Source organism: Phaenicophaeus curvirostris, chromosome 11, assembly GCF_032191515.1.
Source record: "Phaenicophaeus curvirostris isolate KB17595 chromosome 11, BPBGC_Pcur_1.0, whole genome shotgun sequence".
NCBI lineage: Eukaryota > Metazoa > Chordata > Aves > Cuculiformes > Cuculidae > Phaenicophaeus > Phaenicophaeus curvirostris.
The window spans coordinates 20,015,863-20,038,202 of record NC_091402.1 but is presented as its reverse complement, the minus strand read 5'-3'; the positions used below and the strand labels follow the sequence as shown (position 1 = coordinate 20,038,202).

Sequence of the window (22,340 nt, the reverse complement as noted above, 5' to 3'; positions counted from 1 at the left end):
GCTGTGGAATTTATTGCTCTTTGTGGCACAACTACTTTTGGCTTGGGCTGGTTACAAGGAGGAGGAACTGCTTGTTAGAATGAGGGAAGGAGACCAGTGAGCTGTGAAATGCTGTCAGTCTCTAAATGCTCTGTGCCTAGGGCTAGAAATGCCACTTTCCGGAGGTCCAGCTGGGTGCCCCAGGGAGGAAAAGCAAAGGAAGGAGTGTTTCTCCTTTTCCCTTGCAAGTGAAATGTAAAAGCAAGCAAAGGATCTTCTTACAACTTTTGTACAGATTTATTTTGATCTTGAAAATATCCAAGTAATATCAAAGTAATATCCAAGTATCCAAGTAATATCCAAAATATCTTTGTCCAGCCTCTGTGACATCGATTCCTTTACCTCTCCTGGTTGTTTCTAACGGTGTAGGCGTGTGAAGCATGTGGGACGCTGCGAAATAAAACTTTGACAGCACTTTGCAGCCATTTCATTCCTATGATTGGCTCTTAGGATAGAGAACTTCCCATGACTGCTTTCCTCTTCCAGCTATTTCTCTGCAGCACTGAGGAACTTGTAGACAAGCCCATGTCCAAAATGCAGGGAAGAAACTGGTTGTACATATTTGGCAACATGTCCTGGCTTTGTCTCTAAAGGCCAGCCTCAACTCTCCTCACAGGCTTCATTGCTGTGACTGTTCTAGGATACTTTTTCTTGGCCTTATCTTCTGCATTTTCCACTGCTGCTGTTGAAGCTTTCTCCACTGAGACCCCTCGATTGACCAAGTTTTTTCCTTTCTTTATAGGAGGAGTTTGGGAAGAGTTTGGTGGAGAACTTTCCCAATGACTTTGTGGTGGATCTCAGCCCCACCGTGGAAGGGTACGCTGATCACAGGCTAAGTGCTTGTAGTGTTTCTGTCACCTAGAACTGAGTTTGTCAACAAGAGCTTGTCTGTCTTCCCTTGCAGTTCGTTCTTGTTCCCTGTGAAGTCCTTGTATAATCTGGATGAAGATGAAAGTCAGGGAGCGATTGCTATTAACCTCTTACCGTTGCTGTCGCAGAACGAGCTTGGCAGCGTCACTGATGGAACGAGTAGCCAGAGTAAAAGGTACTTTGACACTTCCCTTTGCAGTCATCCCACAGTGATAGGAAAGGTTTTCAGTTGGTGCATTACACTGCGATCAACCCCGCCTGCCGAACTGCCTGGTAAGGAACTGGTCAGAGAATTTACCAGTTTCCAGTGTTCTTTTCCTTCTCTCACTGTGAAGCAAACTGAGATGGGTCTAGAGGTTTAAGCTGATGGGGAACCAGCAGTCTGCTCTGGCTCAGGCTGTTTAGGTGATCTCAGGTAAGTCGTGCTGCATCTGCCTCGTTTCCCTTCTGTCATTTGAGAACAGCAGCTCTTCCTTCCAATGCTGTGGCTACCCTGAATGCCATATGGAGATGGATGAGCAGCTTTGAGGTGGCAAAACTAATATTCTGAGTGATGATTCTCAAGTAAAGAGTCACGAAGGACTTGGTGTATGTCAACAGCACACGGTTCATTCTACCTGCAGTTGTACTTGGCCAGTGTAGACTTGTGCTCCAGAGCAAGACCACAAACACTCAGCCACAAGTGAAATTTGCCTGAGAAATATGGGCTTTGTCTCTGGAGAATGGAACAGGATGGAACAGAAATAAAAACATCTAGTTAAATAGTAGGGCATCAAATTTAAAAATAATGAAAAGGGTTTCTTTGTTAACTGGCACCTTCATATCCTGCATAATTTATTGTCGTAAGGGTCTGTTGAGATTTCAGTCGTGCTTAAAAAAGACGTGATCGCTTTGAAATAAAATATAACTACTTTACATGCTTCTGTGGAAATATTTTTACTTTCCTCACTCGGAACATGAGCAGCAGTTTGCTAAAAAACATTCAAGGTAGTTTCTTCACTGCTTACAGCTGTCTTTTACACAATTTCTTACAGTTTCTTCTGAAGTATTCAACTTTGCTTTCTGCTAGAAATGCATCTCCCCCCATTTTTTTGTCCTTTACAGCAGTTCTTCTGTCCTTATCTGCTTTTCTAGAAACCTGGTGATCAACTATTTTTAATTTCTGTTAAACATACTGTGCATTTCTGCTCTGTCGCTGGGACCTGCAAGAAGCCAACCAGAAGATGTCGGCAAAGCGGCATGGGGAGGACATAGGACATAATGAAAAAGTGGTGGGCATCCTGGAGGTCTATAAAACACATGACCCACTCCATTTCTTTTTCCCCCCAGGATAGTGTCACCGATATGCCTGTCACCCTGTTTTCGGTTGCTGAGGCTCTACACTGAAGAGCAAAACGGTGGAAGCCTGGAGGAGATCGATGCCTTATTAGGTATGGGAAGTGGACCTTTTATAGAGTGAGTCTGTCTGACTTGTTCGTGTCCCAGACCTGCAAGGATTCCTGCAGCTGTAGGGAGAATTGTGCGGTTTGTGAAGGAGGCACACAAAGACCAAAGGATGAGTAGCAAACCCAGTCCAGCATCTTCTCTTCCTGCTCTGTCTCAGGTTGCCCCCTGTATTTGACTGACCTGGATATTGAAGGGAAGCTGGACTCTCTATCCAAACAGGAACGAGAATTTCTGTGCTCCCTCCTCTTCTACGCTCTCAACTGGTTTCGTGAGGTGAGTAGAGCCTTGTCGACAGGTTCTGGAGTGTCACTGAGGAGCAGCACTTATGAACGCTAATCTTAGGCTTCAGAGGTGCAGTTGTTGTTAAAGAAGAGTCTTGCCTCTGGCAACCTTCTCCATCAAGATCCTGGTGATCTCTCTGTGTTCTCTTCATTATCATTTATTCTTCATCCTGCTGCTAGCAGCAACTTTGCTTTCTTGGGCTAAGCAACCTGTTCAGTTAATGCTGCTTTGAGCAGGGTGTTGGGCTAGAGGCTTCCACAGGTCTCTTGCTAAGTCAGTTGTGATTGTGGGCTTTGTTCTGTAGCCCTGTGAGCCAACAGAAGGGTGAAATGCTGTGTCTTCAAGCACGTTCAGACCACATTTGCTAACATTGATGGTCGGTGGGGATGTTCCCTGCTGGGGTTATTCTGATAACATGAGATATATCAGAGTTGGGGCAGTTCCACATCCCCAGGCTGGAGTCTGGATCCGGTCACGCGGACGACTTGTGCTGTGTTGTGTGCTTATTTGGGACTCGAGGATGTTATGCAGAAAAGAAAAAGTAGTAAAAATGAGTACAAATCTCCCTAAGTCAGTGAGTTTGGTTTGCGTCTCTAGGTTGTAAATGCCTTCTGCCAGCAACAGGATGCTGAGATGAAGGGGAAAGTTTTGACTCGATTACAGAACATCACAGAGCTGCAGGCTGTGCTGGGAAAATGCTTGGCAGGTGAGTATAAAACGTTTGTATGTTCCGGGTGTGCAGCAGCTGTGAAGTGAAAGGACTTGGCTTAACATCAACAGAGGAATATATCATAGAATTATAGAATCACCAGGTTGGAAGAGACCCACTGGATCGTCGAGTCCAACCATTCCCACCAGTCTCTAAACCGTGCCCCTCAGTACCTCATCCACCCGCACCTTAAACACCTCCATGCTAACATACACTGCAATTCTACAGCGGCCTAAGAGCTCGCACATGAGCAGACGATGTTTTCAATTTGTCTTGAGTCCAAACTGCCCTTCCCAGTCACCTCCACTGTGATAACTCTGTTCCCAGGCAAGCTTGACAGAATCTGCCAGAGCGTGATGAATCCTGGAGTAAACCGGCCTCTGTCCTAAAGAAACAGTGTGTTTCACTGAAATACAGTTAAGAAAGTACTTGTTAAGATAGGACAGGGTGGTGATCAAATTCCAGGTCCAGGAGCCTTTTCCTGGAGATATTTTTAATGGCCCATCAGTTACAAACTGGAGACTTTTGGTATGTGGCATTGTCTTCGTTACCCCTGGTCTACCAGCTTTGTGGTTCTCTGTTCTTGTTTATGGCTTCCCCCTTTACTTATCATCTCTTTTTACTTTGAAAAGGTCTTTCATAATGTAAAATTAATGTCACCTTCCTCACACCCTTACACAACCTATCTATCAACAGCAGTGTTTGTAAACCAACACACCAGCTTCATCCCAAAAAAAGTGCAGCCTCCACACCTTTCTGCAGCTCTGAGAGCTCAGCTGTGCTAGAACAGCCCTTTAAGCTTCACCAACACGTGTGGATGTCCAAGAGTGGCTGAACACTTACCCTCCCTTTCTGGAGGAATGCAGAGAGCTGCAATTCCAGTGCGGTGCAGACAAATGAGGCTAATTGGAGCTAAATGCACCTAAGCATAAGAGCAGAGAGACATTCACCAGGATGGTGAAATACATGGTACTTCCTTTAAATTTGTATCTTGCCTGTATTTTGTCATTCAGGAGCTGAACTGACCCAATTTCTATGTTTTGGCTCTTTCAGCAACCCCTGGCTATGTCCCACCACCAGCTACTTTTGATTCCGAAGCCCTGGAGGCCGTACCGTCCGTTAATGCTGTTGGTCCAGTGAGAAAAAAGAATGGTAAGAAGAGTTTAAAACATTTAAGCAAACAGATGTGATGTGGGGCTTGACTGGCAGATTGCACTGCAACCATCGCACTTGCGTGTGCCTAAAGCACGAAATTCCTGGCAAGGCCTGTCTAGCTTGAAATCTTGTCTGATCAACTCCTGGGGCAGCTGAAGTAGATATGTAAAAAGATCCTACTCCAAGCAAGTTCTGGATAGTCTGTGTTCTTGGGAAAGCTAATTCTTAGCATGCAATGGTGAAAATTTAAGGCTGCCGTTGACTGTTTTCACCTGCCAAAGTATTTTTTGCAGCAGTAAGTTCTGCCTCTGATGGGTCGGTGCAATTGCCTGGTACTGAACCTGTAGCTTGAGCTGCCTTGCAAATCCCTGATCTTTAGTTTGTACCTAACCGAGCTCTTAGGAACCTTGTCACAGTTCTGCTGCACAAGGAAAGGCTTCCTTCATCCTTTCCCACTGCCAGCTCCCACAGAGAAGAAACAGAACTTGCCTTTCAGTTTTTCAAGCTGAGGTAGATTTGCTTTGTTCTTTCTGTCTTAAATTCTGCTCCCAGTTTAGATTAACTGTTCCTGGGAATGTGTCTGCCTTTGAGCCAAACTGGACAAAGAATCAGGTTCCACTCACTGAAAATAACTGGAGGAGGCCACAGAGAGCCCTTTTCTCCTTTGGCAAACCCTTTCTGCAGGGACTGGACCTGTTATGTATGTGTGCTGTGGATGGCACACAACCTGTGCATGCTCCATGGTTTCTTGGGGCTGGTTAAAGTCCAGCCTGTGCCGTTTCCCTGGCTGCAAGTGCTGTCTAGTGTTGAGTGTAGTGCAGCCTTTGTTTCTAAAGTTGCTTTTATCTTTAAGGAAGGAAAAAAAAGGCTGATGGCAGCAAAGCTGGCTCTGCAGATCGTTCTCAAGCAGATGACAGTTCTGAGGGAAACCAACCTGATACGGAGCTCTCCGAGCTGGAGAAGGTAGGTGTATACTCCTGGGCACTTGCAAGAAGGATAGATGAAGGGAGATGACACAGAAGAACAACCCATCTCTCAAAGCTTTTGTTTATGCATGTCAAGAGTTAATCACAGTCAAGTGGTTCAATTCTGCTTTTGGGCACCTGCATTTGGGCATCTGAATTTTGAAAACTGTGCTGCAGAGTCTGGCCACTCTCCAGCAGGCAGTGGGGTTCAGGGCAGTGGAAATGTGCAGGATTATCGATTATTAACTTACTCTCTGGTTAAGTGTATGGAAGGTTTCAATTTTAAGCCAGTTTCCTGTCTCTCAAATACTCAAATACTGCAGTAACCTGCCATTCCTATACTCAAGTCAGCAATTGTATGGTGAATCTAGAAAATTTTTACAGTCTTGAAGACTGCAACCCTAATTCTGTGATTTACTTTTCAGGCTGCTGCAGAGAGAGAGGGAGGGAATCCTCGGGCCCAGCTGCAGAGCTATCGCCCGTACTTCCGAGAGTTAGACCTCGAAGTGTTCACTGTGCTGCACTGCGGGCTGCTGACAAAGTCTGTCTTGGACACAGAGATGCATACAGAGGTGAATGAACAGCGTAGAACCATCCTGATACAGCTTTGTGTAACTGCCTGTCTTGGAGGCCTTGGCCCCTTCTGCTCCATCAGCATGGAGCAAAGGTTGATGTTAAGATCCAGGACTGGGGAGAATTTGCCTCTAAAGAAACCAAATACTTCAAGGCACCAAGATCCCAGCCTGTGTTGCTCTCTGGGATTATGTTTTCCTAGGTGCAACACCTTACGCTTGTCCTTGTTGAACTTCATGAGGTTCTTGTTATTCCATTCTTCCAGCCTATCCAGGTCTCTGTGTGTGCAGGTCACAGGCCAACTTGCAGACTCTTTGACAAGCCTCTTGGACTACGTGGCACTATTTCAAATGAAATCTCGACTATTACTCAATTAGTGAATTTTGTGACTGGGTTTTTATGCTTAGGAACTGATTTTCAATGTCAGTGTATATATCAGATCTCTGTCAGTAGATGAGTGTTTCAGACATGGCCTCAGTGATGTTCAGAGCTTTGAGTAACTAGAACCAATGCTGTGTACCTGCAAGTTATAAAACCTTAGCAGCTACCACACAGGACCCTGGGTGAAGTTAACTGAACCAGGAGTCATAACTGGGAGATATGGAGGGAGTGAACTTGAGATTCAAGGCACTACATTTACGTCTGGATCCTGGGAATGACTGTTCTTGTAATTGCAGGCTCGTGAAGTTGTGCAGCTCGGGCCTGCTGAACTTTGCTTCCTTCTGGATGACCTGTGCTGGAAGCTGGAGCACGTGCTGACCCCAGGATCCACAAAGAAGTTGCCTTTTCTCAAGGCAAGTACAGCAGCAGCCAATGGGTCCTGACCTGGGCAGAGCTCAGCGATGGCCTCCAGGCCTTTCCCGAGAGGAATGGTTTTCAGAATTGTTTTCACCTAACAGTTAAAAGGAAGTCTGACTTCAAACTGTGTGTCAGAGCAGCCCTTGCTCTTTCAAAAGAAACTTCTGGACTTTTGAAGTTGTTCGCAGCATCTGGTTCTCTGCATGTCTCAGGAAAGGGGATACAACTGGGCAAGTTCTTGTAGCCTCAAAATTCCTAGCTCTTCCTGGGGAGAATGGCTCTAGTGTTCAAGAAGCAGCTTGGGTTAGGCAGGCCAGATATCTGCTGCACCCAACAGAAGCTGCTGCATCCAACAGAAGCTGGCAGATCAGTGTTTCTGCTTTTTCTGCAGTTCTTAGAACACCCTCATGCAGGGACTTCTTGCCTTCCTGGCTGATGCCATGCGGCCCACTGCATCGAACTGTGAGAAATTCACTACAACCTGATGGGCTCCATCATATTCGGTGTTCTTTCTCCTTGTCTTTCTACCTATCTTAATTCCCGCATGCAGAGACTGACTTCTTTTAGTGTTTGAGTGAAGTGTTGGACTTTCTGATCTTAAGTGATTCTATGAAGAGCTGTGTGTAACATCAGTGTTAACATTCTTTTCAACGAATGTTATCAGCTTGTCCGAGTTGGTGCTCGTTGTTGAGCAGAAGCTGACTTTCTCGCTCCTTGACCCTTCCTGAGAGAGTGTTTGACATCAGGAATTGCACTGCTCAGCAGCAGTCTAAGAGGAAACGCTTGGTGCAAAGTTATTCTCAAGGAGTGCTGATGAACTGACTTTAATCTTTTGGGTTTGCTGCAGGAAAGAGGCTACAAGGATATTGGCTTTTCCCACCTGTGTCAGAGATCTCCCAAGGAAGTTGTTACATGTGTAGTCAAGCTACTAAAGCCACTGTGTAATCACATGGAGAACATGCACAACTACTTCCAGGTCAGTGGGCAACAATTTTGACTCATAAAACTGTCAAGTGTTGTCACCTCTAAAGGTATTCTACTTTTGTTTTCTTTAGGTTTTTTAAACATGGAATTTACAGAAATGGATTCTTGTGCCATTATCTTTCCCTGGAATGGCATTTAATGAATTATTTGTTCTGTATTAAAGGCAATCGTTGGCGTGGAAGTTGAACCAGAAGTGAACATCCAGGAACACCAGCTGATGTGCTCTTGTTACCAACAGCTGTTATCAACTTTTCGTTCCCTATTTGCTTGGTGAGTTTATATAAAACCTACACAATCACCTAAACAAGCCAAGTCCATTTATTGCCTCCTCTTCTCGTCCCTTTTCTTCAATGTTTGGGTATCCAGTTAGCTGTATGCAGTTGACTTCTGCATCTGCAAATATAATCCAGGATAGCATCATAGAAGTCTTTCCTGAACCCTCATTTAGATCTGTGTGTGGAAAGTCTATTACCTTTTTTTGTACATCAAAACCAGTAGTAACTGTGTAAAAGTTGTATGAGATCTGTCTTAACCAAATTACAACTCCTTTTACATATATTTCGTCAAGCCCTCTTGTATTACTGATAGTTAATTAACTTGTGTGTTAAAGGTGTGCTTCTGTGTTACCATTGTGAAATCCATATGTTCAGTCTACAGATCTAGAATGCTGCTCTTGTGTATCCAGCTGCTTTATTTTTTATGTTGCAAATATAAGCCCAGGTATGCTTCGGTACCTGAAACTTCTCTTCCTTCTAGTCTGGTGATGAATTGGATTTTTTTCCCTCTCCAGGAATGGTTTTTCTCAGCATGAAAATTCTGACTTGCTAAGATTGGCTCTTCAGGTGCTTGCAGACAGGCTAAAGCCAGGAGAGACAGAGTTTCTTCTTCTCGAGGAGCTGATAAGGTATAATCTGTGTTTCCTAAACTCTGAAAGGGATGAAGTGCATGCATTTTTCCCTGTTTTGCATGGGCATTATAGGTGAACATGTTTGGAAGCTCTCCTAGAGACCACACTAGTTTCAAACAGAGCTTTCTATTTAATTGAATGGCAGCGCTGTCAACCCTGATGAAAAAGAGCTACTGAATTATAAAATACACATTAATCTATGAATCTCATTCATTTGTATGTTAGTTGAGACGAGGTTAGAAGGAATGTGTATGTGCTGGATAGTTAAAATGCCTACAGCAACACTAGGCAAAAGCAGTACATAAAGTTGTTGCTAGACTTAGAGTTTCTGGATGTGAGAGGAGTTTCTCAGTGACTTAAATTTTATCTGCTAGTGATTGACTGCTCCTTCTTCAGAAGGACACTGCCAGAGACAAAATACTGGGCTAGGGAGACCCTGGATCTGAGATGGTTGAATGCTTCCTTTCTATTTAAGTGTCTCTGGGTGATTGCCTTACCCACGCTGTTTTCAACTTTTTCCCTTTCCTGTCATCCCCAGTGAGAGTTTTCACTACCTACTGAATTTTCAGCAGAGTGTTCCCAGTTTCTACTGTGCATTCATCCTCGCTCAGCTCCTGATTGCCGTCGCTGAGAAACCAATGGTGGGCTGGAAGAAAGAGAAAATGGGTAATGTGTGAAGAACTTCTAATCTCAGATTAGTATTTGTGCTGTCCCTTCCCTGTAAATCTTTGATTCTGTCTCTGGAGAGCATCTTTTGAGGGAGATTTTCCCTTAGTAATCTCCCTGGGTGATCAGTCCTACCCGTTAATAAAAGTAACAGCGGTAAATATACTGGAACCTTCTTGGTATTTGTTCTGCTGTACCTCAGTCACATGCAAGAAAGCCAACTCCAGCTCTCTTAGCTGGTGCTTTTGAAAATCGGAGCCTCATAGCTTTTAAGAATTCTAAGAACAAGCTTGCTGTGCAGTTTTGTTACCGGTTTAATCACTGATTGCAGAGGTGATCGTAAACTTCATCAGATGTACTTTCCCTGGGTAAATACCGATGTCTGAGACAGCTCATTTCCAAAAATTATGGAAATGAACTGCAAATACAGCTGTTACTTCAGGGCAGGGAGAGGAAAACTTGTGTGTTCTTAACCCCATGCAGCAAAAGTTTTCAATTAAGAGAGCTCCGCTCATGGATTAGGTCTTTTCCAACCTAATGATTTTACGATTCTAAGGAACTTCTCTTGGATTCTTCCTTCAGTAAGTGATCCCTTTTCTTTTACAGCTTCGTTAGCAAAACAGTTCCTCTGCCAGTCATGGGTGAAGCCTGGTGGAGAGCGAGAGAAGGGCAGCCAGTTCAACAGTGCGCTGCACACTCTGCTCTGGTAAGTCTCAAACCATTGTCTCAGGCATGCCCTGACACTTTTTTTTCCTAATAATTACTGTTGATGGACCCCTCTCAGTCATAACCCTCACACTTAACACCATTTGCCCTAAGGCACTGTGTCTACAGCATGGAAGGACAGTGAGTGATAGGAAGGTTGCTGTTAGCCGTTGGCCATAGAAGCATGTTTGGACACTTCATGTTTGTTAGAATATAGCTTGTCAGTGTCCATTGACGCATCTACACGGGTATGTGTGCATACGTATGGGTATAAGTGTGGATCTGGACTAAGGTGGCTGATTTTGTTCTCACTAAACTGAACGCAAACCAGCTGTCACTGAAGTCAAGGAGCTCGGGAGTATTAGGTAAAATACGATTGAAGAATTGCAGCAGGGTTGAGGTTGGAAAGTACCTCTGGAGGTCACCTTGTTCCAGCCCCTTCCTGGGCAGACTGCCCAGGACCATGCTGGGCACAACCCTCTAAACTTGGCTCTTCAGCCACTTTTCAATCCACCTCACTCTCTGCTCATCCAGCCCATACTTCAACAGCTACACTCTGAGGATCTTGCAGGAGAAAATGTGGAAACCCTTACAAATCAAAGCAGACAATATTCCCTATCCCTCATCTACAAGCCAGTCATTTCATTGAAGGTCACTAAGCTGGTCAAACATGACTTCCCCTTGGTGAATCTGCACTGACTATTCCCAGTCACCTTCTTGTCCTTCGTGTGCCTGGAAGTGGTTTCTGGGGTAGTTGTTCCATCACCTTCCAAGGGATCAAAGTGTGGCTGACTGGCCTGTAGTTCCCATGGTCCTTCCTCTTGCCCTTCTTGAAGATGGGAGCGACATTTGCTTCCCACCAGTCCCTGGCCTCCTCTCTCAATCACCATGATCATTCAAAGATAATTGAGAGTGGCCTTACAATGACATCAGTCACCTCCCTCAGCACTTGAGGCCTGCGGGCTTAGGTACGTCCAGTTCGTTTAGCTAGTTCCTAAGAATAAAAATGGTGTAAGAATGAGCTTGGCAATTTTAGGCCAAGTGTTGCAGGCAGGGCAGTGTGCAAGAACTTGCTGTGTTATTCTGCTTTAATATTTACTGATGAACTAAGCTGGGTTTGGATTTAGTGTCTACCTGGAGCACACAGATAACATCCTGAAAGCTATAGAAGAAATCTCCAGTGTCGGGGTTGCTGAATTGATGAACTCTGCCAAAGACGGATGTTCTTCCACTTACCCTACACTAAACAGGTAATGATATTAGTCGAAATTTTGGATTTCATGAGATGCACAGTGGAAACTTCTGCTTTTTAATATTTAATTTTCTTACTTTGTGGTCGATTACGGTTTCACGTTTGTACTGCTGTGGACTACCCTGGGCATTTGTGAGTGTGTTTTTGGCCATACGCAACGTGTTGGCACGTGGTTACCTATAGGTCAAGATAGAATGTCCTTGTGCATTAACATGATTTTAAGTTTATTATTTGCGAGCTGTTTTAATTGGAGAGGGAACTACTGTGTATCGTGGGGTATGTTGCCTCTTTCCGTGCTACTGTGGTGCTATGAAGCAATTTGAAAGTCAGACAAAAAGCCTATCTAGATGCTCAGAGCTGACTTTCAGTTTTGCTCTCGATTCCTCCACAGGCAGACATTCCCAGTTTTCTTCAGAGTAATGATGGCTGAGCTTGAGAGTTCGGTGAAAAGCATCCCAGCTGGGAAACCATCGGACTCAAATGAGGTAGGAGAATAAATGCACTGGACTTTTTGAAGGGAAGGAGACGTAACTTAAACTATGCAGTGCAGTAAGGATGCATGAATTGGAAAGGATTCTGCTTCTGAACTTTGTCAGGAAATGCAGTCGGTCAGCTTCGTTGACTGAGATGCAGGGTAGCGTATAAGCAGCATCCTCTTTCTCTGGTTCACACCATGTCAGAAATCCAGTACATCCAGCAGAAGCTATAACCAGAAAACAAGCAGTAATCAGCAAAAGACAAAGCTGAGCAGTTGGTCCTCATGCCACTGTGGGAGCAGGAAATTGTTTTGCAATCAAGAGCTGCTCTGAGAGCAATGAATTGTGTTAACTCAACATCTTAAGCCACGTGGGCACTGATCAGGCTGGAATTGCCATTGAGTGGTTTTGTTGTGATAAATCTGCCTATGATGAAGGCTTGTTCTTCTCTCTTCAACAACAACAGTGTTTTGGGTACAGCAAACGCTGAGAGAACATCCAGCAAGGTGAGACGACATGTGCCATCTCGGGTTATTGTCCCCTTGTATCCCATTAGGTGCAACTGGAGAAGCTCCTGCGGTGGAACATTGCTGTGCGGAATTTCCATATCCTCATTAACTTGGTCAAGGTGAGGTTTAGGTCGTTCTTCTGGTCTTACCTTCAGATTCCCAGCAAAGCCCAGTGTACCCAAGCTCATAAGCACAAGGGAAAAATATGAATATGGCTGACTAATGGAACCTGGAGGTGGTACATAAAGCAGGTTATAATCTGTGTGCTGCAAGGGTTTCCATGTAGCTTTCACTTCAATACTTAATTCTTACAGCCCACACACCTTACTGACATAATTCTCATACAAATAATAAGTCTTCTCAAAGACAGAAGGATGTAAGGAGTGCAGAAAAAGGACTGAATTAACACCCCGACTCCCTCGTAGTTTTGTTTCTGACAGAGTCCACTGCCTGCTGCGGAAGAGGCAGGTGGGAGAAACCCTTCAAGTAGATCTGCATTAACATCTGACAGAAGGAAGCATTCTCTTGGTGTATGCAGATGAAGGCAGGCTAATCCTCTAAACAGGAGGCTTAGATTCCTGTCTGTAACCTGCATTCAGTGCTCATCTGATAGCCCTCAGCTTCACTTGCTGTTATGGTACCACGCAACCTTCGTTTGAATGCTGCTGACAATTCCTGAGATCCTGTGGTGGTGAACTCTAGGGGCCAGCCCTACTGGATGGAATATTACCTTCTGTCAGTTTTGGAGTTGGTACATTTTGTGTCACTGAATGTGTTGATGTTTTGGGCAGAAGGCGATAGGTACAGCTGTACTTTCCTCCTTGCTTAGGCTGATCATTACCATTAGCTTTTGTCATATCTGAAGTGATGATTGGCAACTTCACCTTATGAGTTCTGATGAAATTAATCTGGATTCTGCTATACAGCAGCATTCCCTGGAGCCCTACCTGTGCTCCGTATGCATTTTGAGAGCATAAAGGGACTAGCTAGTTCTGGTTTTGTGATCTACAGCAGCGCCAGGGTACTTTCACTGCTCTTGCTTACATCTGTGTGCTATGCCAGCTAAAATGTTCACTAATTAGTTATAGAATTGGTCACTGCCAAGAGAGCTGAGACAGTCTGTTCCATTTCTTTGATTGTGGTTGGCCACAGCTGTGTGGTGACACCTGGTGTCTTTTTCCAGCTGGCAATGTAATAGCTTCATTATTTCCTCAAATATACCTTATTTTGCACATCTGAGTTTTGCTTGGTCTGTTATGTGGTAACTTGCCCATCAGCTGGACTTGGGTCTCTTGGGTCCCAAACTGTTAAGATCTTCAGACTCGTTAAGATAATGTTGTGCCATCTGCAGAAGGTGCACCTCAGCTCACCAAATAACCCTCCTGCCAAGTACTTCCCCCGGCAGCTGCTGCGCTTCACACGCTTTTGTGGTGGAAACTTGAGAATGGATGTTGCCCTAGAGCAAGTTTCACACTTTAATGAAGGGCATGTAATAAAGGGCTGCTTTTAATCAGCTGCTCTGTATACGTTGTTTCCTTTAGACTTGTGGACTCACCTGGCTCTCTTTTTTTCCTCTCACCCATGCAGGTATTTGACAGCAGACCTGTGCTCAGCACCTGCCTGAAGGTAAGCACGAGCTCCAAATGACTGAAGGGAGCAGTTTCGGTAGCAGCTTTCTTGAATCTTTGCCTCCAGTGGAGCAGAGTGGTTACCGGATTCCCTGGAAGAAGCAGATGCTGTTTCTTATACCTTTAACTGTCTTCCACCAATCCTCATTGTATGGCTCGACCACAACGAGCTGAGTGCAACTGGCATTGCTGATTTTTGACCCTTTCCCCTCTCCCCTTCTCCTGTGGAACTCCAACTGAGAGGAGGCTTTACTGCACACAGGTCTCCCCCGAAGCCCACAAAGATCACGTGCCCCTCTGCAACTCTCCCTTTTCTGGCTGGGACTCATATATCTATAGTGATTCTAACATTTTGTGTTTAGTTCTGTTTTATTCCAAATTTGCTAGTGAATAAAACCAGGCATGTGTACAGTGATGAGACCTGGTCCTTCTCGCCTCTCTTGCAGTGATAAAGCAGGACCCTGTACTGATGCCGTATGTTCCAGTACAGCCTTCACAATGGATATAGTCTTCCATTAAGCGAGAACAGTCTCTGGGTTAGCTTGAAAGAATGTGTCGTTATCTTATCTGACTTGGTGATGTTTCTTTGGAAAGGAATTTGCCTTCTGATATATCTCTCATTCTTTTCTAGTATGGCCGTCTCTTTGTAGAAGCATTTCTGAAGCTTGCCATGCCTCTCCTGGACTACAGCTTTAAAAAGCACAGGGTAAGCCTTTTGGAGACAACTGTCTGGAACCAGTGGGAGGTACGGCTGACGCTTGCTAGAAGGGGATTCCTGTCTCTGGTCACGTGTTAGCATGACACTCGTGATGCTTCCTGACAAACACATCTACTGTCTCCAGCTGTGCTCTGCCCTGTTTACTTGCCTGTGCTCTCAGCAAACAGGTCACCGTTTCCCAGCTTGCCATCGCTTTTAATAATTCAATTTTAATTGCCCCACTTTCACTGGTACCTGTTCATTCCAAACTGATTCAAAATCAGTTTCAGTTCAAAGTGCTTGGCTTTATGACATGGAGTCATACCAGTTGCTTGACTTACATGCCAGTGCCAGTCTCCTATGGCTTCATCCCATTCATCTGATGTTTCCTGCATACGTGCATCATAGCTCTACCCCATAACTCTCTGAAAGGATTGCTAGGGCTAATACTGTTTCATTATTCCTGTTTTCCTTATGGAAAAATCCTTTTGAGAATGATTTGCTGGTCTGCTCACTTACTGCAGGATGACGTGCAGAGTTTGCTGAGAACCTTGCAGCTGAGTACCCGACAGCTTCATCACATGTGTGGCCATTCCAAGGTGAGAGAATTTCTAATTGCAGCACAAAGTCCTGTCCTAAGAATTACACATTTCCTTTCCACTGCTTTTCCAGGGCATAGGCAGGTTCTACTTGTAGGCTTCCAGCAGTGTCTGTACAGGCAAAAACTCCGAAAGGAGGAGAAATAGCCGTGATTAATGTCCCAAAAGTTGAAGTATTTGATTTGAAGTGGCTGACTTGGATGTCAGATCAGGTTAGTGTACTCTTTTTTTTTTTAAGGATGGAGATTCTTGATGTCTTTGGTTGTTGGCATCTGTAGGGAGGTGTTTCTGAGGAGACAAGCTAAGACCTTACAGACCTTACATAAAGTATAGATGCCAGATTGATGATATGGGAGAGAAGCTTTGGCAAAATCAACGGCCTAGGGAGTAAGAAGAATCAGCAGCAGGTGGTGGACAAGGGGAAAACCTTACTCAAAGTCCTCTTGAGGTGCCTTTTTGGCATTGTTACGTTGATACCAGGGAAAAGGGCATAGGGAGGGGAGGAAGACGGTAACATGCAACCAGTCTGCCAGTCTCTCTGTAGGAGACTTGGGGTGAGAAGAAAGGAGAGGATTAGCATCCTGCTTACAGTATGGAGAGCAAGTGCTTGTCGTGAGAGAGAATCAGATGGGAAAAGGCAGTTAGAAAGAACTTCATGTGTGCTGCTAGACCCCCAAGAGGTCCAACGTGTTCAAGAAGGAAGCTTTGCCAAAGTAGTTGAAGGGAGAAAGGCAGCTATTAGCATGGCTCCCCAAGCTGGATTAGCTGCTGATTTAGTCCAGAGCTGGTGTCAGGAGTCTAGCTGGAGATCAGAACGTGCCATTGCAGCTGTGGGCATAAGGGAGAAACAGAAGCTGGCACAGACCCTGGAGTGCAGCAGCGCGAGATCCATGCGTGTTGTTCTTGGAGCACAGAGCAAGTGACACCAGCCTGTTCCTGAGATCATGGAGCAAATGAAAGGCAGATTCTCAAAACAATTTCCCTAAGGGTCATCAGGATTTGTCTGACTTGCGTAGAAGAGCTACCAGCCTCTCTGTAGGTTCATGAGACAAGCTGAGGTTCCTTCTATTTTTATCCAGAGTGGATATGGCTGTTTGGATTATTGCAAAGGAGCACTTTGCTGCCTTAGACAAAATGTTTATTTGAGTTCTACTTTTTAACAAAAGATATAAAAGAATTTGGGCAAGAAATGTCATCATTTGGGCAAGCTTTGTGGGGATTGTGTCCCATCCCTCCCACCGGTATAACCAGTGGCTTCTAAACTAGCCAGAATCCTTAGGCAAGAATCAGCTGTGGTCATGCTGTACTATTTTGTGGTTTAGATTTGCCAGGACATTGGCCTGACCAACCACGTGCCCTTGTTGAAGAAGTCCCTGGAACAATTCGTATACCGAGTGAAGGCGATGCTGGCGTTCAACCACTGCCAGGAGGCGTTCTGGGTGGGCATCCTTAAAAATCGGGATCTTCAGGTGAGAATCGCTGTCCTGCTTGGGGCAGTTAAAATAGGGGAAACACCAGTGCTCACCTTGCCCAGACAACTCCAACCCTGCTCTTGTGTGTGGGTAGAGTGAAAAGGCCAAGTTCAGCGTGACCTTATCACAGTGCTGTCTAGTGCAGCAGAAAGAGGCATTTTATTTCAAGATTAAGATTATTTTAAGATTAGAAGGACCTGAAGCTGTTGGAGCAGGTCCACGGGAGGCCACGGAGATGATCCGAGGGCTACATGCAGCGGGGAGAGGTGAAAGCTGTTTGAACAGCTTCTCACATGCTCTTAAATGTGGCTTTGACAGAAGCCAGTTCTGACCATTTTCTTCACCTTTAACTGTGGAAGGACAGTCCGAACAAACCTTGCTTTTCATTCCAAAATTGTTTATTTAGCTCCCTGAAAGAAGGTTGTAGTGAGATGGCGGTCGGTCTCTTCTCCCAGCTAACAAGCGATGGGATGAGAGGAAACGGCCTCAAGTTGCGCTGGGGAAGGTTTAGTTGGATATTTAGGAAAAGCTTCTTTACTGGCAGAGGCTGCCCAGGGCAGGGGAGCCTCCATCCCCGGAGGGGTTCAAAAAATGTGTGGCTGTGGCTCTTTGGGACACGGTTTTGTAGGCACGGTGGTGTTGGGCTGGATGATCCGAGTGGTCTTTTCCAACCACTCCAATTCTAAGATTTAAGATGGTAACGAAGCGCCGCTTTCCTCCACGCTACCCCAAGGCGCTCTGGCCGCTGGCAGGCGATCCAGCGTGGCTCTTTTGCCTTCCGTTTAGGGAGAAGAAATTTTGTCTCAGGTGTCTGAGGAGAAAGGCTCGGCTGAGGAGAGCGGCTCTGCCGAGGAGGACTCTGCCGACAGCGCCGAGAGCAGCGCGGCCGAGGGCAGCGAGGACGAGGGCGCCGGCCCCGCTCCCGCCGAGCCCTGAGGGGCGAGGGCACGGGCAGGGTGGCTCTGATGTCTGTGTGTCCGATGTCTGTGTGTCCATCTGTCTGTGTGCAGCCCTGCTCAGGTGTGGGGTGTCTGTGTGTCTGTCTGTGTGCAGCCCTGCTCAGGTGTGGGGTGTCTGTATGTCTGTCCATGTGCAACCCTGCACAGGTGTGGGGTGTCTGTGTGTCCGTGTGCAGCCCTGCTCAGATATGGAGTGTCATGGCTGTGTCTGATTTCTGTCTGTCTGTCTGTCTGTCTGCAGCCCTGCTCAGGTGTGGGGTGTCTGTGTGTCTGTCTGTATGCAACCTTGTACAGGTGTGGGGTGTCTGTGTGTCTGATGCCTGTGTGTCTGTCTCTCCGTGTGCAACACTGCACAGGTGTCTGTGTGTCTGTCTGTATGCAGCCTTGTACAGGTGTGGGGTGTCTGTCTGTCTATGTGCAACCCTGCACAGGTGTCTGTGTGTCTGTCTGTATGCGGCCTTGTACAGGTGTGGGGTGTCTGTGTGTCTGATGCCTGTATGTCTGTCTGTCCGTGTGCAGCCCTTCTCAGGTGTGGGGTGTCTGTGTCTCTGTCCGTGTGCAGCCCTGCACAGGTGTGGGGTGTCTGTGTGTCTGTGTGCAGCCCTGCACAGGTGTGGGGTGTCTGTGTGTCTCATGCCTGTATGTCTGTCTGTCTATGTGCAACCCTGCACAGGTGTGGGGTGTCTGTCTGTCTGTCCAGGTGCAGCCCTGCACTGGCACCTGTGTGTCCATCTGTCTGCGTGCCGCAGGTCCGTCTGTCCGCTCTCAGTCATGCGCAGCCGCAGTCTGTCAGTCTGTCTGTCAGTCTGTCTGTCAGTCTGTCTGTCAGTCTGTCTGTCAGTCTGTCAGTCTGTCTGTCAGTCTGTCTGTCAGTCTGTCTGTCAGTCTGTCTGTCAGGGCGCTCCCACCCCTGCGCAGCCGCAGTCTGTCTATCGGTCTGTCTGTGAGGAGGCCTCCAGCGCAGTCTGTCTGTCTCTCTCTCGCTCTTTCTCTGTGTCTGTCTGTCTGTCTGTCTCTCTCTGTCTGTCTGTCTGGGCGCTCCCAGCCCTGCGCAGCCGCAGTCTGTCCGTCGGTCTGTCCGTGACGAGGCCTCCGGCGCAGCCGCAGTCTGTCTGTCCGGGCGTGCGGCCTCCCAGCCCCGCGCAGCCGCAGTCTGTCCGCTCGGCCCGTCGGTCGGTCCGTCCGTCCGTCCGTCCGTGGGGGCCCGGCGCGGCCATGTCGGTGCAGGAGGACCCGGTGCAGCGGGAGATCCACCAGGACTGGGCGAACCGCGAGTACATCGAGGTGATCACCAGCTCCATCAAGAAGATCGCGGATTTCCTCAACTCGTTCGGTGAGGGCGCGGGCCGGGGGGGGGGAGGGGCGCCGCCCGCCCTCACCGCCCGCCCCCCCCCCCCTCCCTCCCCGCAGACATGTCCTGCCGCTCCCGCCTCGCCACCCTCAACGAGAAACTCACCGCGCTCGAGAGGAGGATCGAGTACATCGAGGCCAGGGTCGGAGAGCGGGGACTGGGGGGGGACTGGGGGGACGGGGAGGGAGGGGGGAGGGAGCTGGGGGGGGGACTCGGAGGGATGGGAGAGGCGGAGATGGGGGCTGTGGGGAATGAGGGGGATTGGGGGGATAAGGGGAGAACTGGGAGGGATGGGAGAGTGTGGGGGGGAGAACTGGGGATGGGGGCTGGGAGGAATGAGGGGGACTGGGACTGGGATGGGAGCGTTGGGACTGGGGGGGATAAGGGGAGAACTGGGAGGGATGGGGGACCTGGGATGGGGACTGGGAAGCACTGGTCAGGACAGGGATGGAAGAGTTAGGGATGGAGACTGGGAGGGACAGGGATAGGGAGAGCTGGGAGGGATGAGGGGGGAAGGTATCGGAGAGTTGGGAATGGGGACTGGGAGGGATGGGAGAGTGTGGGATGGGAGAACTGGGGATGGGGACTGGGATGGGAGCGTTGGGACTGGGGGGGAATAAGGGGAGAACTGGGAAGGACAGGGATGGGAGAGCTGGGAGGGATCGGGACTGGGAGGGATGGGGAGCACTGGCCGGGACAGGGATGGAAGAGTTAGGGATGGAGACTGGGAGGGACAGGGATAGGGAGAGCTGGGAGGGATGAGGGGTAAAGGGATGGGAGAGTTGGAGATGGGGACTGGGAGAGTGTGGGATGGGAGAACTAGGGATGGGGACTGGGAGGGCTGGGAGAGTGTGGGATGGGAGAACTGGAGATGGGGACCATGAGGAACAAGGGGAACTGGGACTGGGATGGGAGCGTTGGGACTGGGGGGGATAGGGGGAGAACCGGGAGGGATGGGGGACCTGGGATGGGGACTGGGAGGAGGGATGGGGAGCACTGGACAGGACAGGGATGGGAGAGTTAGGGATGGAGACTGGGAGGGACAGGGATAGGGAGAGCTGGGAGGGATGAGGGGTAAAGGGATGGGAGAGTTGGAGATGGGGACTGGGAGGGATGGGAGAGTGTGGGATGGGAGAACTGGAGATGGGAGACTGGGAGGGATGGATGGGGCTGGGAGGGACAGGGATGGGGACTGGGAGAGGTGGAGGGGAATGAGGTTGGGGACTGGGAGGGACAAAGGGGACTGGGACTGGGATGAGGACTGGGAGGGATAGGGGGAAGGGGATGGGAAAGCTAGGGATGGGGACTGGGAGGGATGGGGGACCTGGAACTGGGCAGGACAATGGGGGGGACTGGGAGGGACGGATGGGAGAGTTGGGAGGGGTGAGGGGGGACAGGGCTGGGAGAGCTAGGGATTGGACTCGGGAGGGACTGATAGGGATGGGAGGGACTGGGATGGGAGAACTGGGGATGGAGACTGGGAGGGACAATGGGAACTGAGAGGAGGGACTGTGAGAAACAGGGATGGGAGAGCTAGGGAAAGGGACTGAGAGGGACAGAGATGGGAACTGGGAGGAGCTGGGAGGGATGGGGGACCTAGGACTGGGATGGAGACTGGGAGGGATGGGGACTGGGGTGAGCTGGGGATGGACACTGGGAGGGAAGGATGGGGACTGGGAGGGATGGGGGGTGGGGAGAGCTAGGGGACCTGGGACAGGGACTGGGAGGGATGGGGGAGAGCTGGGGAAGACTGGGAGGGACAAGTATGAGGAAAGCTGGGGGACCTGGGACTGTGATGGGGAGCGTTGAGGGATGGGGGAGCTGGGGATGGGGTTAGGGAATGTGGATGGGACTGGGGCTGGGGGCTGGGGGCATGCATGGGACTGGGACCAGGTCTGGGAGGGATGGGGGTGCAAGTGGGACTGGGGCTGGAACTGGGAGGGCTGGGGATGGGAGGGGCAGGGCTGGGAGGGGAATGGGACTGGTCCTGGCTGAGACATCTCTTCCCGCAGGTCACCAAGGGCGAGACGTTGACGTAGACCTGGGGTCCCCTGCACCGCGCCGCTGGAGCACCGCTGCCCCGTTCCCCGCCCGGGGCCTGCCACCACCACCGCCGCCTCTGCTTGTGTTGCCAATAAACCGCTGTGTTCCTGCCCTACCTGCTCTCTGCCTGCCTGCCTGCGGCCGGGACACGGGGTGCCCTGCTCCCTGACACCGTCTTGGATGTCCAGAGCCTGCCCTGCGGGGTCCAGGCTCGCGTTCCTCCCCGTGCGAGGGGGCGGTCGTGGGATGGGCTACGCTCCAGGGACTGCAGGCCTGGCTGCTGTCAGCTCTGAGAGCCACCTGACCGGCTTTTGAGATGCTTCCTGCTCCTGCTGGGGTCACAGTGGAAAATCTGGTGCTCCCCAGGGTTTGGAGGGTGCCTCAGCCTTTGCTCGTGCACAGTCAGGGCTCGGTGGGGACAGCGAGGTCACCTGGCATGATGCACGCATGACAGGAGAGTGCCCCTTGCTGGCAGCTAGGAAGAGGAGCCCACCCTGCCCTTTCGGGAGGCGAGTGGCAAGGAGATGGAAACAGCTCTTCCCACCACTCCTCTCTTTATCTCAGTTTTTCAGTGAGTTGCAGACTCGCTGCTCATATTTTGGGTTTGTTGGGGAGTCTGTGGAGTTGATGTCAGTAAAGGTCTTGCTTCCCAGCAGGCTTTAAGTGTCTCAGTATATTTTTCTCTAACTAGAAGGAATATTTTTCACGATGGGCAAGGTGATGTTTGCAGTGTTCACCAGGCACTTAGATAACGTCATGTTCTTTGTTTCTAAGGCTGGCAGTCTGACACGAGCTGATTCTTCTGTGGCTAAACCTCAGCCTTTGTCTCAACTCAGCCCAAGGCAAATGGAGGTCTTTAAGGGACGGGTGGACGAGGCACTGAAGAACATGGTTTAGTTTTTGATAGGAATGGTTGGACTCGATGATCCGGTGGGTCCCTTCCAACCTGGTGATTCTATGATTCTATGACTGCTTTCTCGTGATCTTCCAGAAGAGGATGTTAGTACTTCAGTAATAGTCTGGAGAGTTAGAGGAGGAGGTTGTAGTTACTACTTGTTTCTCTTTTCTCAATCTCTCTCTCAGAAGTGTTCAGAGTTTAAAACCAGAAACCTATCTATAAACAAGCTGTAACCCGCAAAATGCAGCAGTGAAGCATAATCCTCCCTCAGTTACAGCTTCACAGTTGTTTAAATAGACTTCATTTAAAGAAAAAGTAGCAACTAAGTAAAAGCACAAAGGGACTGATTTAACCAAC

The 22,340-nt window shown here is 48.5% G+C and overlaps 2 protein-coding genes across 2 annotated transcripts in view; both read left to right on the top strand.

Annotated features, from left to right (window-relative positions):
- Positions 1 to 18,733, top strand: part of FANCD2 (FA complementation group D2) — a 36,167-nt gene extending 17,434 nt beyond the window's left edge. Inside the window, exons 22-43 of the mRNA XM_069866329.1 lie at positions 782 to 855; positions 944 to 1,084; positions 2,239 to 2,339; positions 2,513 to 2,628; positions 3,235 to 3,343; positions 4,400 to 4,498; positions 5,355 to 5,464; positions 5,892 to 6,038; positions 6,717 to 6,833; positions 7,685 to 7,813; positions 7,985 to 8,091; positions 8,612 to 8,725; positions 9,267 to 9,394; positions 10,001 to 10,100; positions 11,227 to 11,349; positions 11,743 to 11,836; positions 12,384 to 12,455; positions 13,924 to 13,962; positions 14,596 to 14,670; positions 15,186 to 15,260; positions 16,583 to 16,729; positions 17,519 to 18,733. Coding sequence (XP_069722430.1) covers positions 782 to 855; positions 944 to 1,084; positions 2,239 to 2,339; positions 2,513 to 2,628; positions 3,235 to 3,343; positions 4,400 to 4,498; positions 5,355 to 5,464; positions 5,892 to 6,038; positions 6,717 to 6,833; positions 7,685 to 7,813; positions 7,985 to 8,091; positions 8,612 to 8,725; positions 9,267 to 9,394; positions 10,001 to 10,100; positions 11,227 to 11,349; positions 11,743 to 11,836; positions 12,384 to 12,455; positions 13,924 to 13,962; positions 14,596 to 14,670; positions 15,186 to 15,260; positions 16,583 to 16,729; positions 17,519 to 17,668 — 2,367 coding nt within the window. The 3' untranslated portion in view covers positions 17,669 to 18,733. The remainder of the gene's footprint in view (positions 1 to 781; positions 856 to 943; positions 1,085 to 2,238; positions 2,340 to 2,512; positions 2,629 to 3,234; positions 3,344 to 4,399; positions 4,499 to 5,354; positions 5,465 to 5,891; positions 6,039 to 6,716; positions 6,834 to 7,684; positions 7,814 to 7,984; positions 8,092 to 8,611; positions 8,726 to 9,266; positions 9,395 to 10,000; positions 10,101 to 11,226; positions 11,350 to 11,742; positions 11,837 to 12,383; positions 12,456 to 13,923; positions 13,963 to 14,595; positions 14,671 to 15,185; positions 15,261 to 16,582; positions 16,730 to 17,518) is intronic.
- Positions 18,734 to 18,893: 160 nt separating this feature from the next.
- BRK1 (BRICK1 subunit of SCAR/WAVE actin nucleating complex) lies at positions 18,894 to 21,200 on the top strand. The gene is made up of 3 exons (XM_069866327.1): positions 18,894 to 19,024; positions 19,102 to 19,184; positions 21,055 to 21,200. Exons 1-3 carry the CDS (start codon positions 18,907 to 18,909, stop codon positions 21,079 to 21,081), a joined length of 228 nt encoding a protein of 75 aa, XP_069722428.1. The 5' UTR covers positions 18,894 to 18,906; the 3' UTR covers positions 21,082 to 21,200.
- The last annotated feature ends 1,140 nt before the right edge of the window (positions 21,201 to 22,340 follow it).

Bases quoted from the DNA above. Each gene is read 5' to 3' on its own strand.
- BRK1 (XM_069866327.1), top strand. From the start codon at position 18,907: ATGTCGGTGCAGGAGGACCCGGTGCAGCGGGAGATCCACCAGGACTGG. The intron at 19,025-19,101 runs GTGAGGGCGCGG...CCCTCCCCGCAG, and splicing joins GGATTTCCTCAACTCGTTCG to ACATGTCCTGCCGCTCCCGC. The intron at 19,185-21,054 runs GTCGGAGAGCGG...CTCTTCCCGCAG, and splicing joins TCGAGTACATCGAGGCCAGG to GTCACCAAGGGCGAGACGTT.